General features: G+C 42.4%; 1 protein-coding gene across 12 annotated transcripts in view; it reads right to left on the reverse strand.

Moving 5' to 3' along the window:
* Positions 1-17052, reverse strand: part of arhgap23a (Rho GTPase activating protein 23a) — a 44760-nt gene that overhangs the window by 6007 nt on the left and 21701 nt on the right. For 8 of the 12 annotated variants that reach the window (XR_013304981.1, XM_077619694.1, XM_077619693.1 and 5 more), the window contains 18 exons: positions 14711-14920; positions 12630-12654; positions 12215-12307; positions 11195-11273; positions 10684-10738; positions 8231-9806; positions 6045-6200; positions 4703-4814; positions 4594-4633; positions 3954-4091; positions 3099-3407; positions 2929-2990; positions 2734-2852; positions 2387-2505; positions 2148-2300; positions 1250-1328; positions 1117-1190; positions 951-1040 (listed from right to left, as the gene is read on the reverse strand). Coding sequence is in view for 11 of the 12 variants with exons in the window: in XM_077619694.1 (XP_077475820.1) it covers positions 951-1040; positions 1117-1190; positions 1250-1328; positions 2148-2300; positions 2387-2505; positions 2734-2852; positions 2929-2990; positions 3099-3407; positions 3954-4091; positions 4594-4633; positions 4703-4814; positions 6045-6200; positions 8231-9806; positions 10684-10738; positions 11195-11273; positions 12215-12307; positions 12630-12654; positions 14711-14920 (3489 nt within the window). In the remaining variant the exon portion in view is untranslated. Of the gene's footprint in view, positions 1-950; positions 1041-1116; positions 1191-1249; positions 1329-2147; positions 2301-2386; positions 2506-2733; positions 2853-2928; positions 2991-3098; positions 3408-3953; positions 4092-4593; positions 4634-4702; positions 4815-6044; positions 6201-8230; positions 9807-10037; positions 10211-10683; positions 10739-11194; positions 11274-12214; positions 12308-12629; positions 12655-14710; positions 14921-17052 lie in introns of those variants that run through there. The other 4 variants (XM_077619688.1, XM_077619691.1, XM_077619690.1 and 1 more) reach the window with 4 other exon arrangements.

Below are 17052 nucleotides of genomic sequence, written 5' to 3' on the forward strand. Positions count from 1 at the left end.
TCGTGAGTAGTCGCATTGTTACATGAAAATGCACTAATTCGTTCCAAGGTCCCCAATACTACCCCTTAAACCACATGTGTCAAAGTAGCGGCCCGGGGCCAAATCTGGCCCACCGCATCATTTTGTGTGGCCCGGGAAAGTAAATCATGAGTGCCGACTTTCTGTTTTAGGATAAAATTAAAATGCCGAGAATAGATGTATATTACATTTCCTGATTTTTCCCCCTTTTAAATCAATAGTTGTAATTTTTTAATCATTTTTTCTGTGTTTTTAGTTCAAAAATCATTTTGTAAAATCTAAAAATATATTTAAAAAAAAGCTAAAATAAACATTGTTTTAGATCTATAAAAAAACTGAATATTCAGGGATTTCAATTCAGTTCTTTTAATCCATTTATAAAAAAAAAAAAATCTAAATATTATATAAAAAATGGTCCGGCCCATATGAAATCGAGTTGACGTTAACGCGGCCCACAAACCAACCCGAGTCTGACACCCCTGGCCTAAACCCTTTAAAATGTATTTAAGTATGGCAGTAGGCAAATCTTTGGCAGCTGAGTAAATATACGTTCACATGCAGGTAAACGCAAAACTTAACTTTAAAATTATGTTATATTTTGTGTAATAGCGATCCAACAACGATTGCCTCTGCTGACGGGGGTGGAAGGCACACGAAAACATCATGAAGACGCAGCCCCCTCTTAGCCAATGAGAGGTCAGCGAGGTGTTGTGAGATGGCCAATGGGATAGCAATTCCATCACGGCAATTTCAAAATAAAATACAAGATGCTACAAGTATGTTCATGACTACTTTTTTGAGATTTCAGGATTTGTACTTTGAATTTCTTTGGTATTCAGAGACCAAATCTTCCCATTTAGGGACATTCATACGTATACTATGTACAATTGTATTTCCTAAAATTGTAACTGTGGTTCTACAGTAGAACTGACCTTGTTTTTATCAGAGTTATCTGCCACCGTCTTCAAGTGGCACACCAAAAACTTGAGCGTGTGGTAGTAATAATCAGGAAGGTCTCGGATCTACACGCATAGATAATGAGGATGAATCAGGATCAAGTAATCCACTTTAAACAAGTCTGAACGCAATTGAGTATACCAATTTCTTCATTGTCTTCAGTCTATCCGACGCATCGTCCATTCGGTTGGCGTCGATGAAATCGTTGTACTTGTCTACAGAGATGACATACACATTATGAGTGAGCGCATGTGTGTATGAAGACCGAACCTACCATTGGTGAAGAGAGGTTCCGGGAGTTTCCGGAAGAAAGATTTCAGTAAACTGCTGACGACGTTGAGGTCCTGCCACTTCTGTCACCAACCAAGGAAAGAAAGAGGAGTGGATTAGTATAGCGCTTTTGCATTGCAAAAATCGGCTTATATTTTCAAACAAATAGATGCAACGCAAATATTCTGACACTTAAATGGCAGTCCTTCCCAAAACTGAATAGAATTTGCCACAAATAAAACCACAATTTGTCAATTGCATGTGTAAAGTATCTAAACCTTTAGACCACATGTGTCAAAGTGGCAGTCCGGGGGCCAGATCTGGCCCACCACATCATTTAGTGTGGTCCGGGAAAGTAAATCATGAGTGCCAACTTTCTGTTTTAGGATCAAATTAAAATGAAGAGTATAGATGTATATTAAAGTTCCTGATTTTCCCCCTTTTAAATCAATAATTGTAAATTTTTAATCAATTTTTTCTGTGTTTTTAGTTCAAAAATCATTTCGTAAAATTTAAAAATATATAAAAAAAGGTCAAATAAAAATTGTTTTAGATCTATAAAAAACTGAATATTCAGGGCTTTTAATCCAGTTCTTTTAATCCATTTATTAAAAAAAAATCTAAATATTATATCTAAAATGGTCTGGCCCGCAAGAAATCAAGTTGACGTTAATGTGGCCCGCGAACCAACCCGAGTTTGACACCCTTGCTTTAGACTAAACGTGATTATTGATTTGTTTAGAAATCGATTAATATTTAGCAAGAGAGGAAAAACAAAACTCCATTCTGCCGTGAATACCAATGAAATTATAGTCCAAAATTTGAGCACTATCATTGGTGGACTTCAGTGTCTTTCTATACATTTGACTGATGATGTACTTTGTTTGCATGCTAGATTGTACCTCTTCTGTTGGGTTGATGTCGAGACCCTTGTTGAGTTGATCCTGAAGCGATGACACCATAGCGTTGTTGCCGGGCACGCGGTAGATCCCCGTGTACTCCAGACCCATCTCTTCCACCAGGCCACAGCAAATCTCCACAATCAGTGGGATGAACTGGATAAGATCCAGATCGGCAATTAGTATGAGGAATGTGACGTGAGGTTTCTTTTGTAGAAAGAAAGAGAAACTTGACGGCTGACCTTGTTGTTGACACCCGGCTGGCAGTCCTCCAGCCTTACACCGAAGGCTTTAGGTCCCGCTTTCTTGGCCTTCTTCATGATGTTGATTCCCCACGGAGACTTGGGTGGACTGCTTTCATCTAAATACAAATAAGACAATATTTGAACACAAAGATATAAGAAGTTTCCATGAAAACACAAGAGTTTACTCGGAGAATGCAGTACAGAGGAAAACAAAAATGTAGACATTTCCAGCAAAAAAGCACCCTTAAAAAACATAAGAACAATTTTCCCAGAAAAAATAAAATATGAATTCACAAAAAAAGGCTATTTCAGGCAAGAAAAGGACTCGTATTTGAAATATGAACCTTTGACATCTGATTTGGGCGAACGCGGTGCACCCAACGCGTTCTCGTTTTTGGCGAGCAGGAAAGGCGGCTTTATACGGGACAGCCTGGGAGAAGAGTCGGGCTTACTTCCTGTTGGGCTGTAGGGGGGGACAGAGAGTTTAACAAGTTGGAAAAAAGTTGTTGAAATGGAAACACTCGCGTTCGGTGTCTCACCTTTGCTTCCTGTAATCATTCAGCTTTTTATTGATCAGTGCCTGCCTGGAAAAGCCCAGCTCCTGCAAAAAAAACCTCAATGTAAATCTACTACACTGCACTGTATTTTTCATTGGAAAACATTAGATTCATTTTTCAATGAACGTATTTAGACGTTCTCTCATTCTCACCTCGCTGTCAGTCTTGCTGTTCTCTCTGATGACCTGAATCCAGGCCAACATTTGATCTCGATCCTCGGCCTGCAACAGGTACTCGCAGAAATCCTGCGTAGTGAGCCTGAGGGCATGTTTTCGCTTGGTCTCGCTATAAGCGATGTCCACCAGACAGCCGCGGATGCTGATGGGCTGCTCGTCCTCGGCCCCGCCGCCCAATGTGGCGCCGCGCAGCACTGCCTCTCGCTTGTCTTTATACAGGAAGAGCGAGTGCGAACGCAGCACGGAGAAGACGCGCTTCCATGGACGCATCCCACTGCCCACCTTCTGTCACAGAAGAAGAAAGAAGAAGACATAACACTCTACATCAAGGGTGTCAGACTCGGGTTGATTCGCGGGCCGTTTTAACATCAACTTGATTTCACGTGGGCTGGACCATTTTAGATATAATATTTAGATTTTTTTTAAATAAATTGATTAAAAGAACTGGATTAAAATCCCTGAATATTCCGTTTTTTATAGATCTAAAACAATGTTTATTTTAGCTTTTTTAAATATATTTTTAGATTTTACAAAATGATTTTTGAACTAAAAACACAGAAAAAAAATGATTAAAAAATTACAATTATTGATTTAAAAGGGGGAAAATCAGGAAATTTAATATACATCAATACTCTTCATTTTAATTTGATCCTAAAACAGAAAGTCGCCACTCATGATTTACTTTCCCGGGCCACACAAAATGATGCGGTGGGCCAGATTTGATCCCTTTGCCGCCACTTTGACGTGTTCTACATGATAATGAAAAACGTGGGGTGTTGTACCTTTTCATCCATTTCGGACACAACAAAATGTGAAAATAGCTCTACTCACCTTGCCCTTTTCAGTGAGGATCTGCTTGAAGTGCAACCAGCCTTCTCGCCTCACATCGCTATATGTGATGGTGCCAAGCTCTGAGGTGGAGTGACGCTTGGAGCGTACCTCCTCTGCCGTGCCCAGGTTTTCAAGAGACTATAAACACAAACAGTGTTATTCCATGCTATACGGTACAGATGCGAGTGGCTGACCAGAACAAAAAGTTGAAAAGGAGAGAAAAATAAAGTCACAAAATATTGTTTTTCATTGCGATGGCATAAGGCACACTTTTTTCCCTATAATTTGGCAAGTGAAACTTTAGTGGTTTTTTCTCTCTCACTAATGCTTGTTATGTTTTTTTAAGCTCTTATGTTAACATGTGCCTATTTAGCCTGTTGTTCTTGGCTTGTGATCAAATAAAAAATTGCCCTTCCCCAAGTGCGCCTTATATATTGTTTTTTCCCCTCTTCATTGTGTATTCCTTGGCTAGAGCGACTTATAGTCCGAAAAATACAGTAATACGACTAGTCATGGTTGCAAATTTGACAGGCACCAAAGAAGGGGATATTCTCAATTTTACTGCAAAATTAAATATTGCTGGTTTCTCTCATTTTGGTGTGGTAAGAAAATCCCTATCACTTGAAAGACTGTAACTCACCCCATCAGTGAAGAAGCTCTTGACTCTCTTTGGCAACCTCCTGTTAAAATACAAGGCTTTTTAATGCCAGTACATAAGACCAATCATTACCGTGTGTGCAATCACTCACGAAAATATCCGTCCTTCATCCCGGAAGGCGTTGAGTCCCTCGTCGCAAGACTTGGAGCGCTCAGCGGTGATGGCTAGAAGATAGGAGGAACGGCGACCTGATTTAATAGCGCCTGTTCCACGACAGCACGAACCAGTGGAGAGTTGAAAAGAAAGAAAGAAAGAAAAAGCAAGATGGATGGATGGGGGGAAAAGAAAAGAAAGAACGATGATGTAATGCCAATCACTGCCGGTGACGAATTGGGTGACAATGGGGAGGGTGACTGAGCAAAGAAGCAGGAAATTGATTGGCGATGAGCTCAAGTGTCCGCCTTCGTGTCTCATTTGCTGATATGCACGTTTAAATCATGTAAAAATAACATGCACATTTTAACAGCTTCTGTCCAAAAGATCTGCAGCCAAAGTTATGTTGCAAACAAGCAGCATGCAAAGTCAGATATAAAGTGCAAATCAAGTTATTTTACGTCCAACGTTAAGCAACAAATGATTCGCAAGGAAGAAAGCATTTTTAGGTATTAGTTGGTAAATTGAAAAAGAATCATGCCAAGTCTATTAAGCGGTGATTTGTAGAAAATATTTTTCCCCATTTTATAAGTGTGGTTTTCTTTTAATGCATGCTATCCTATTTTCTAGACATTTTTTTGGAGTTGAATTGTCAAGAAAATGTCAAATTCTTAAAATGACTTGATTTGTATGTTAAAGAGTATCAATGAAAGTATAAGTATTAAACTTTTCAACCAGGAAAAGAAGTCAGTAACTACTAGAAAAGCCAAATACTTTAATGTGCACCTCATATATGACAGTGTTGCTAAAATGATTATTTAGCCAATGTTAAAATTATTTAATTGTAAGCCGACTCTGTATATGGCAAAGCTTACATTTACTCTTGGAAGACACTGACTATTTCCTGGAAAATTTGGATTTAAATTGATTTGAATTTGAAATTGACTCTTTTTGTAGAAACGGTCAAAAATTCAAGTGTTGTTTACACTTAGTAGAAAATGAGCATTTATGGAATCAAAGAATTTACCACAATATTGAAACATGTTTTTTTTCCCTCTCAGAAAGCAATAGTTTGTCATCCTTCACAAAGTAGTTATATCAATAAAAAGGCTGAAAATGCTTTGCTTTAAGGTGACACATCATAAAAAAAAGAAATATGTGTTAGCCTTGAAGCTGATGGTGGCCTGTTGCAACCAAGCATACCAGAGGTTCTTTAAACAAAAAAAAAAAAGCTTCTTCCCTGTTAAGATAGAAGCTCGCAGCATTCCAGATGCAAGGCATGCAGCGTTGACGGGGAGGAGGGTCAGGTAAGGTTGGGGGAGGGGGGGTGCCACACTCACGGCAATCATGTGAGAAGAGCCTAGTTGCAGGAAAGGTGAAGGTAGGGGAAGCGGGGCTGGCGACTGCGGCCGGCGCCGAACTCATGCCACTGGAGACCACCGAGGACGCCGGCACGTGGCGGGCGCGCAAGTCAGCGCCAGGGCTGGTGGGCTCATCTGTCGGGAAGTCGGGAAATGACGGAAGCGCCAGGAAGAGAGGAGGAGGAAGATGGGTTAGGTGTTAGGAAGGAAAGGATCCATGATAAAGAGGTGTTAAAAGGAAGGGGGATTTTATTTTGTAAAGAAAGAGTTTTTCATTTTTTTTTCTTCTTCTTGCAGTTCCATGGAATGCAACATGCAACCATGCTGCAGTGTGAGCATAAAGTAGTCTTTGGTTTGGGGTAATGGACGTGTCTAATACTAATATGAACGGGTGAAGCCAGTTCGAAAAGCACGTGAATAATTTCAAGTATGACCATTAAATTCCTGATGCGCTAAAACTTATTTTCGATCATACTAAAACAAATCTGTCATGATAATGCAATGATGATCTCCATGCTGGAAAATTTTACGTTAAAAAAACAACTTGTATGAGAACGATTTTAGGAGTAATCTATTCTACAACTTGCGTTTAAGGACATGAACAGTCAGTCCGCTTTCCTCCTTGTAGAAACAACAGAGGGCAGCAAAACACTGCGGTTGAGGCAAGGAAGGAAACATTTGCAATCTGGGGATGACGAATCTGGCTGTGTTTAAAAACCAGCTCCGAAATAGCTTTGCTGCGGCTTTAAGGAAGGCCATCATTAACAGGCAGCGGAGAAACACACAGAAACGCAGAGCCCACGTTGTCTACGAGGAAAAAACAGGTGTTGGATTTGGTACACCACGTGAATTTTCTTCAGGCGATTTGGGCGGCATCTAGCTCATGGCAATAATTGCGTTGCTAATTCCAAAATGGCCAAATCAGCCTCTCAACCAGAACCAGTTCTGCCAGTTGACATTGCGCTGCCTTTGCAAAAAAAAATGCTTTGTGGTTTGAAGAAGTCCAAAGAGTCGATGGGAAATACTAACAAAGAAAGTACTCATTTGGAGTGGCTTGTTCGGGAAAATCCAATGTCCGAACCCTCAGTTTCTGAAAAAAAGCCCCCTGGGTTTCCCGTATACAAGCCACGTTTAGCCAGGCGCTGCAGTCTTTCGCCTCCTCTGCATATTGTTGGAGTTTCAGTTATAGCACTTTATGTGGTGATTTAAGTTAATCAATCAACATTGTATTGCACTATCACGTCAAAACAGGGGTAAAATAAAGGGGTGCGAAGGGATTCAAGTTATGGAATTGAACGTTGACGTGCTTCCTACAGAAGGTGTAAAAACTTGAATGCATGATAATGTTGACTGAAAAGAAAAGAACATTGTCTGACTTTTGTTTCTGACAAAAGCATGTCAATGGGGAACATTTTCAGTTTACAGCAGAGAAACATGTCAGGACCTGCTGTGATTTGGTTGTCTGCTTTTGTGTAAGCAAGAATGCATACTCAAATGCTTTAACAGCAACGCCTCCTTGTCAATTTTCACACCCCAAATGATTTTCTCTGGCTGAGTTGGGGCTTATCCCAAGTTTCCTCGTGAGTTAGCTGATGTGGACCACCGATACCCCGACAAGATATTACCAGCAGTTTTTCACTATGCGTCCCGTGTTAGGTGATACAAGGAAGTCAAAAGCCTGCGGAGTCAGAAAGTCTTCTGTGAATCAGGCGCGAGTCTAGACGTGCCTGGGAGAATTTTTCAGTTTGCCAAACACGATTAGAAGTCAGCCTGTTTTCATTGTTATGATTCCTTTCATCCAAGGAAAAGCCCAGGGTTTACTGTACACAGTGTAATAAATAAATTACAACCATGTGGACCATCCTGGTAGTGATGTAATGTGAACAGAATTAGACTAAGGCCAAATGTCCCCTCAAAGAATTTCCCTTTTAGAACTTATCACGCTTATACCTGTAACTCATTCGCCTTTGAAAAGGTACAATCTGTTATTTTGGGGACAAATATTCAATATACTTTTAGACTTTTTCTGTCTCTGCCACAGTGTTGGGCTTCTTTGAGTAATGTAAAAAAACAAAAGATGAGTCACCAAATGAGCGACACTGAGCTGAAATTTTGATATAAGAAGATTTAGGTTAGGACATTCTAAGATTCAATGTGAAACTTACCAATGAAGGGGATAGATGCCAGTGAATCATCCTCCAGGGAGAGGGGGACAACATTGCCATTTGCCTTAATTGGCACCGTGTCTCCCGAAGAGCTGGAGGTGGCTACCGAGTCTGGGGGTTCTGGTGAGAACAAGGAGGGCTCGAGGCCCTCCATGGGAAGCGCGTAGTGGGGGTGTCGCATGCCGTGGGCGTTTCTCCGTCCAGTGGGTGGCTTCTGTCGCATCACCACCTCCTGAGTTTGCGGCGTGATCTCCACCGACCCTCGCTCGTGGTTGGTCGGTCTGTACGCTCTGTCCTGGGATTCGGGTGAGGTGGAAGCCAGTGGGGGTGAGACTGTGGGCGCACCTTCTGGAGGACTGGTGTTCCAGTTTAAATGGGGGCCAGAGTATGAGGGGTCCCTGAAAGAGTGGGCCTGCTGCATGATGCGGCCTGTCTTACGGTAGAAAGAGGGGCTGTAACTGCGGTAGCCCACTGGCTGGTCGTCCATGCTCTGGCTTGGCGGAAGCCGCCGGTTCTTGGGGGGCGGCTGCTGAGGTTGGGGTGGAGAATGCGTCTGCGTGGGGTGTTTGGAGTGCGGCTGGGAGTGTCGGGGCAAATGGGGGCCTTGCGCTGCAGGGTATGGACCGCCGTGCCTCTGGTGGACATCAGTTCTTGGGGGCGGCTTCGGAGGCTGGTGCCACCTCTCGCATCGGGCAGAAACCAGTCCGGGTGCAGGCCGGTCCAACATCTCTAACGAATGTCCGTGGCGATCGAATTGCACCAGGTGGTTTTCGGAGCGCGTCCTCGTGTAATTGGAGGAAGAATGGACCCTATCTGGACCCCAGTCCGCACACCAGTAAGGTTCTCCGTGGGGCGCCGGTCCTGACTGCTGCACTAACAGCAGAGTGTCCTGGGAGGCGCTGTGGGGCCAGCCGGCCACCCGCTGTGGCTGGGGATGCCTCCTGGACTCGCTGAGGCGGTCCTGGGAATAGCTACGTTGCCGTGTATGTATATTGTGTACGGGACGTTCTGGCACTTGGTTGTGATACCACTCTGAAAGTGCCTGTTGGCAGCGATCGTTTCGCCCTTGGCCGATATGGGGTAGCGGTGGGCTGGTCCAAGCCTGGCCGCTCGACTTGCGCGGCTGGGCCTGCGTGGTGTTGGCGCCATGGTGGTGATTGGAGTAGTGGACCTGCATTGGGCTAGATAATGGTCCCCCTGATGATGAGGAGGAGGAATATGAGCGACCTCTGGTTTGCCCCTGAGGCTGCTGTCCGGTCATGCCATACTGGATCTCTTCTGTGCGGTGGGCGGGACTCGTGTGACCCACGCCACCCAGCTCCACAGAGCGCCCGTCCTGCCAACTGGCAGGGCTGCACAAAGTGGAGCGGTTGTCTAAGGGTGAGGAGGGACTAGGGGAACCAGGCCAGCGACTCCAGTTATCCAGCTGGTTCTGGCCCAGAGGGGCTGGTGGAGGTGCGCCCGCGGGCGACATGGTGTTTCCGCGGGGGTAGCAGATAGGTGGCGGCGGTGGGAGGTTCTCAGCTCCCCCCGAGAAGGGCTCGTTTCCAGTCAGGTAGGCATCTTGGGAGTATGCCTGAAAGAGGTTTTAAGACAGGTGAAGCGGCTTTTTTTTTACATCGGAGGTGCGTTTTCACACACTATGAACTTGTTTGGCAACAAGACTATCAAAAGAGGCCTCATGCCGCGCTCAAAATGACAATGGGCTGGGAGACGTCTCCCGGGTTCTGGGAAACGCAAACACGCTAGGTGAGAAAGTAACGACACAAAAACAATCGATTTGCATTTCAACAAAGGCACTACTTACATCTTCCCCACCAAATGTGTTTTTAAATGAAAAATTGTTTCAGGTCCACCAAGATTCGCCCAAAAGTTCCATCAAAACAAACATTCAATTGTAGACGTGTCCTCGACAAACGATCCTTTTTATGTTGATACATCCAATCTTCTCTACTCTTATTATTTAACTGCTGGCTCCCTTGATCTTGTTTTTTGCTCGACTCTTACACTCCCTCCCTCTCTGCGTGTGAGTGTCACTCCACCCAGTGGGAGTGCACAGGGAGGTGCAGGAGTAGTGATGTCATGCTAGGAATGTAGTCAATGCAGAAAATGAAGACAGCTTGTAATGCAAAAAGTTGAAAAGACACCTTTTAGCTGTAGCTGATTAATGTCGATGCTTCTAAATGTATGTGCAAAGCTCACCCTGATTACATCACATCTCTGGTTATCAAACTGGACATTTGGACTATTCTGCAGACATTTAAATACAAATCGCGACTGTGTTTTGCTTCCACATGACAAAATTAAGCTGGAGTCTGCACATGTTAATGCCCGCAATTCGAAGTTCACCGGAGGATGTTTCTATCCTTGACTCTCTTTTAATAGGATTACAATTTGTGATAGTGTGTCAATGTAGTACATAAAAAAAAGTCGCATAAAAAACATACACTTACCAACTGAAGCACATCTTCATCTTTTGGCATGATGGCAAGTTCCAGTACACTTTCACTGTTGAAAAATATGAGATATGAGTCAATGCATTATCCCATAAAGTTATACATGTGGCATTGGAAATTTCATTCATTCATTTTCAACACCGCTTATCCTTGTGTGTGGGACCCTATCCATCCAAATTTCAGCCAAAAGGCAGACAAAACTCCAGACTGGTCGCTAGTCAGTTGTAGGGAACACAAAAACAGACAAGCTGCCTGCACCAAAGTCAGGCGAAAGTACTGCTGCACAATCGGGTGATTAGATCATATTTCCTGGAGAAATTTGCACAGAAAGGCAGATAAGATCTAGTGTGACAGGCCTAATTGCACATGAAAATACGTCGCACTCTCTGGTGTAGAACACAGTGCTTAGGGATAACTTCTTTCAACATAGATTTTTATGCGTCATGTGTGCTTAAGGCAGTTCAACACAGTTCAGTGACTCTGAACATGGCGTGACATGAGTTCTCACCTGTTCTGGATGAGAGCGATCACCTGCGAGTATGTCTTTCCCAGCACACTCTCACCATTTACCTTGACTAGACGATCACCTGACAGAAAAAAGACACATGTAAAGTTTTTCCCCCTGGAAGTTATTTAACCAAGACAAAGAAGATACCTAAAGGATAACATATAAGGAACTTGTTTCTGAAGCTAAAGTTTAACATGAGATTTTACAAGTGATATTTCTTATCTACTTAATTTCTCCAAAAGTGTAGAATCAGTACCAGTAGTGGCATGTGGCCGCCCTCTACTGGTATGCAATAGTTCAGTTGTATTTAACTTTCAAATAGAATTACATCACTTTTTATCTTTTAGAACGATTTATTTTCAAACATATTTGGGCTAATATTTGTAACATAAAAAACTGAAAAGGAATACTTAAATACAACTATTTGTTTCACACACTTTGCAGTAACATCAGTTATAAAAGTGTACCGTATTTTCTGGACTATGAAGCGCACCGGATTATAAAACGTAGTAATAGTAGTGGTGGTGGTGGTAGTAGTAGTAGGGGATTGTGTTATATGTCCACCAGATGGGGCTGTAGTACTAGTAGTAATAGTAGTATTGGTTAGGAGCCGTGTTATGGATCAACAAGATGGAGCTGTGGGAATTTCCTATAATGATTAACCAATATTGATTCATATATAAGGCGTATCAGGTTTTTGAGAAAATTGTCTTTTACTTGTGCCTTATAGTGCGGAAAATACGGTATTATATTGTACCGTTATGATTTATCATTTGTGCTTAAAATGTCCCTGTGTAGAAGTCGAATGGACGATTACAAATCATGTATAAGTAAATATAAACAACATAATGAGTTGAGGTTATACAGAACATTTCTTTAAATATATGTGCAACAAAGAAACACTTTGCACACACACTGTTTTTCTTTTACTAAGGCTATCAGATCATTCACACAAAATATGTCATGTCTTTTGTTTTTTTTGCAAGACTTTGTGACGACATGGCTATTATTCTTCCTTACCGGTGCACAGACCCGCCTCGTGAGCAGGACCCTTTTCCCGCACATTCTTCACAAAGATGGTGTCCATCGGCTCCAGACGGCCTTTCTGGAAGCCTGTGTGACAAGGAATATAAAGCCAAACTCACGCTAGGAAATAAGCAATGCTGTATAACGGAGCATTATTAGTATTCCTTGACTCGACACCTTTATAGGTGCATTTCGTCAATGGGTGCTATAGAGGGCGCAGTGAGGCTATAGAGTAGAAGTAACTAGGTTGAAGGATGTCCTAAGAGAATTTTTGGGAACACCTTAAGATTTAAATGACAAATAATAGCAAAACTTTACATATTTTAATGACATACTTCAGAGTAAGCCATTTAAATAGAATTCAACTTTAATTTTGTATGTGTTTTAATTGTCTGGAAGGGCAACTCACCCTTTCCATTGCCGTTCTCCTCATCCTGCGAATAGAAAAAACAAGTGGGCATTAAAAAAATACATTTTTGAGATGTCTACTTTTGCTCTAATCACGTCATTCTTTAGTATAAAAGAAAGTTTCAACAATCCCCTGCCAAAATCTGTTCGTGCGGTCATTATGATGTGTGTGAAATATGGGTCTCCTTGTATACTATGTATAATTTAATACCTGTTCTTTTGCTTTTAAGCAGTTGCAACTTGCAACAGACTTGTAAATGACTTTACAATGATGCAATACACACACACACACATGCACAAGCTGAGTGGACAGTTTGTGGTGAGGGTGACTGTGGGCTGACTGCAGCCTGGGCTTTAGGCCTCGCTGAGTGAGCTCATTCCAGAGTGGCTGCACACAATGATGGAGGGGCTTTACCGGCACACAATGTGAGCCTGGAGTGGGACCATGAACCCAGACCGCCAGTGGCCCGTAACTCCAACACTGATTTGAAACCTTATCCTTTTCTTGATACTCTATTTCAAAACCCAAAGCATTGTTTGAGCCCCTATTTTGAATGTCTCGCCCATGCTTGAAACAATATACTTCAAAATCTGAATCTTGGTTTGAAGCCTTCTTTTAAAACCCGACCTTCGGTGTTCTTGAAGGCATTAGACGTCTAATTTATTTCAAATGAGGTAGTGGGCTGGCAGTGAAAAACTGTTTTGGAACGTCTTGAAAACCCTCACCTTTACTTGAAACCATAACCCATCATTAAACAGCCCAAAATTACATTAAAACGAAAACATCTCAAAGCCCTAACCGTCTCAGAATTCCAATTTGAAACTTCAACCTTGGCTTGAATGCCCAATTTTACTATTTAATTCAGTCAAAATACTATAATACAGCTGCTGGTGTTTTTTTTTCTTCCTAAAACACAAAAATACTTTGTGTACAATATGAAACTCAAGCTTTCTTCACTGTATAAATCAGGATTAAATGTCCTGAACCAAATATGAAGGCGTTAAACCCATTCTTGCTTTATATTTTACAGAATATACCCTATAGAGCTATCAGCTCCCTCTTGTGTGTTTATTTTTTTAGCACACATGGACTCCATTTCATCCCAGCCTGACTGCGTTAAAGAATTTGGTTTTTCTTTCTCCGTTCAAAGCGCAAGATAAGGCTAATTGTGGCTCAGCGGCACAGGGTCAACCGGGTTGAGTTGGAGCAGAATGAAACAAAAGCGGAGGCAAAGACCCTTAGCACAGGAGGGAAGGAAAGACTTTTCGCTGTGCATTTGTAGTTGTGGTTGAGGTGTGTGGGCAAACAAACGTCTCCAGATGTTGAACTCCAAGCCGTACGGAGGCACTTGAGAACAAGACTCCTATTATTACACTTTCGCCAACCTGACAGCTGCGCATTGAATGAGGGTCCTTGTTGGCTGCGGTGTTGCTCGCAGCCAGGCAGTGCCAGGCCACATTGGGACAATAGACCCACTACTGGACTAACTCCGCCGTCATATGCTGGAATTAGACGAGTGGTGTCAAACCTGCGGCCCGATTAGGCCCGCGGGGTTGTTCTGCCTGACGTGCACTTTGTAGCTCATTCATACTGTACGCACATAATTAAATGCTTTTTTTTTTTTTTAACAAGTGCCCCGCAAAACCAGATGTTGGTGAGTTGTGAACCACATTCGTTTATTCGCCCCCTGCCGTCAAAACAACGCCTTGAATGGTAGCCAATGAGCTCATAGGGAACCTTAAAATGCCCCAAAAGGAACAAGAAGTAACCTGGAAATGTCGCCAAATCAGCAGAAAGCGACAAACGAACAAGAAGCATAATAGAAAGTCCCTCAAAATCACTGAGAGATGAAATTTACCAGAAGTGACCTGTAAGTAACGTGAAATGGAAGTGCAGAAAATTAAATTATTGCCTGCTTTGACGATGATAGATGTCCAATTCACTTAAATTGGCTGTGGATGTTCATCTTTCAGCGCCATTGACGGCTCTAGACTGTTAGAGTTTGACGTTTCTAGTATTAAGGTTTCGATTCAGTTTTTGGTTAAAGTTTCGATTTAGTTTTTATGTGACTTTCTCCTCACCTTGAGATCGGTATGCAGGCTGGACTCGGGCGGGTAAACGATGAAGTGACGCAGGGTGAAGCCGAATCCCTGCGAGTTCTTGCGTAGAACCAATGTGCGGGGGCCCTTCCACGCCACGTTGACGCTCTCCCTGCCAGTCCGGGACGCCATCGGCGGCCGGGGGTTGTTGTCGGCGGCGGGCGACGAGAGACCATCCCTCCGCCCTTTCGCCTGCGGACAACATGAAGAGAAGGGATTTAATCAATGGAAGGGGGGTCACATGCCTGACCTTGGAGTTTTGGCACACAAATTCCCACCCCGTCTCTAAATATGTCATTCCCCAAAGGCTGAGTAAAGAAAACGGCCAAGCTGACAGACACACGCAAGAACTCTCACAGCCGTGCTGCCCCGAGGACCCACATCTGTCAATCAAACGTCATCACCTGACCAAACAAGACTGTGGCGTTCAAAGATTTAATTGGTTCCAAGTTAGTTGGAGATCACCAAAACCCAAAATAAATGACTATGAATGCTTTATCACTTTAGTTTTGATTATGTATTTTTAATAAGGGGGGTGTATTTTGGTGAAAACCAGTTTTTATTACCATTATATAACCATCAATGAATAAATTAACGTTTAGATTGTCCCAATAAAATCTTGCTTGCTTTTTTACTGCACTAAACAATCCGTTTCTTAGTAACCCCTTTTTTAATGTATTGCCCACTAACATCACCAGTTCACAATGTTTTAAAAGAAAAAAAATCTGCACAAAAAGTTGTGTATAAAAAATGCATCACCATGTGATATATTACCTTTAACAGCCATTCCTATGTTAAACAGACATAAAAAAGTCTGCGCCTGGTCCAAACTTTACTTCTCGACATAAACATCACCACATGACTGACACGCAGGAGACTACACACACACAGACACACACAGGTGGCCACACCGCACCAGGAAGTGGCAGGCCATAGGCAGGAAGTGGGCTCGCGTTACAGGGCAGGACAACCAGACGTGCCTAAAAATAACCATTTCCACTCTTCGCTCCTCCATCTTCTCCTCCTTCCTTTCCCAACATGCAAACATTTTTTAGTTTCAGTGCCACTGAAGATAATAGACGCTCAATAAGTGCCTGTTTACATCCTTCTGCTGTGAATTTAAATGACTTTTTCACTACTAGAGGTCCAATCCATTTGAAGTGGGAGGGTCGACAGCATACACACATTAGTCCATTCCCTGCCTATCTTCCTATTTCAACCAGATTGGATGTCATTGTCAGCCAATGAGTTAATAGCATCAAAACATTAAGAGTGATTGTCCCATTAATAATATTAATAGTTGTCTTCCCTTAATTGGTTCTTCATGTCAATTTAATTCAATTCATTACATTTCAGGATTATCTGTTGTAAGAAAAAATGTTTTTCCAGTTTTTCAGTATCTACAAAAATGGTGCTTTTTAAAAATGCTGATTATACCCTACATTCTAGAACAAGAATTTTTAATTGTAGTGAGTAAAATTAATTGTCTGCATCCTATACAAGGAAAATAACAGACCTCGCTTTGATTTTTTTTTAACTTTTTCAAGCTCCACAAGCACTCTAGCAATGCAACTGTACATGTTTTCTTTTATATGATACTCATCTATGCTTAGTGAAGATGAAAAGCTTTCGTTAAACTACAACAGAGATAACAGTAACAGCAAATGTTGGCAGATAGCGCCCCTATACCTGTGTAATATTTTGTCTTCACCTATGTCGAAGCTTACAATAGAAAGTGAGTGTCTATTTTTCCTTGCACTGTACTACCGCTGCATGAAGATGAGGGGGTTGTCAAGCAAACACTAAAAAAGGAAGTGAAGGAGGGCAAAGGGAGAAATTCCTCAGAGGGAGAGGTTTGGTCAGGACAAGTCAGAACACACGCGAACCCGCACAGAGAGAGGAAAAAGAGGATGAAGGGAAGAGGAACAGTATCGGGCCCCGGCACGCCGATTTTCGACCGCATGGCCCCGCCCAGCACTGAGAAAAACCGAACCCTGTGATTACCCCAAACACAGAATAGGCCCGAATAGTCGGGGTGAGCTTCCCAGGAGCATTGTCGATAAGCTTGGCATCTTGGAAGAGGAATCTAGTACTGTTCCAAAACACAACATCTTTCGGGTTAGGGTTGACTTGATTTAAAGTTAAGGGGAAGTTCAAAACTATATCGTTTAGGTAACTGGCCTCTAATTATTTTTCATTCACAAAACATAATACTTGCCGTTTGAGAGTAAAACATAGGTTCTTTGAAAACGATATATTTTTGCCCCAAAACCGATAGGTACGATTACAGGGAAGCAATCTTATTCCACAACATACAAGAATGA

This window comes from Stigmatopora argus, chromosome 14 (assembly GCF_051989625.1).
Source record: "Stigmatopora argus isolate UIUO_Sarg chromosome 14, RoL_Sarg_1.0, whole genome shotgun sequence".
Classification (NCBI taxonomy): domain Eukaryota; kingdom Metazoa; phylum Chordata; class Actinopteri; order Syngnathiformes; family Syngnathidae; genus Stigmatopora; species Stigmatopora argus.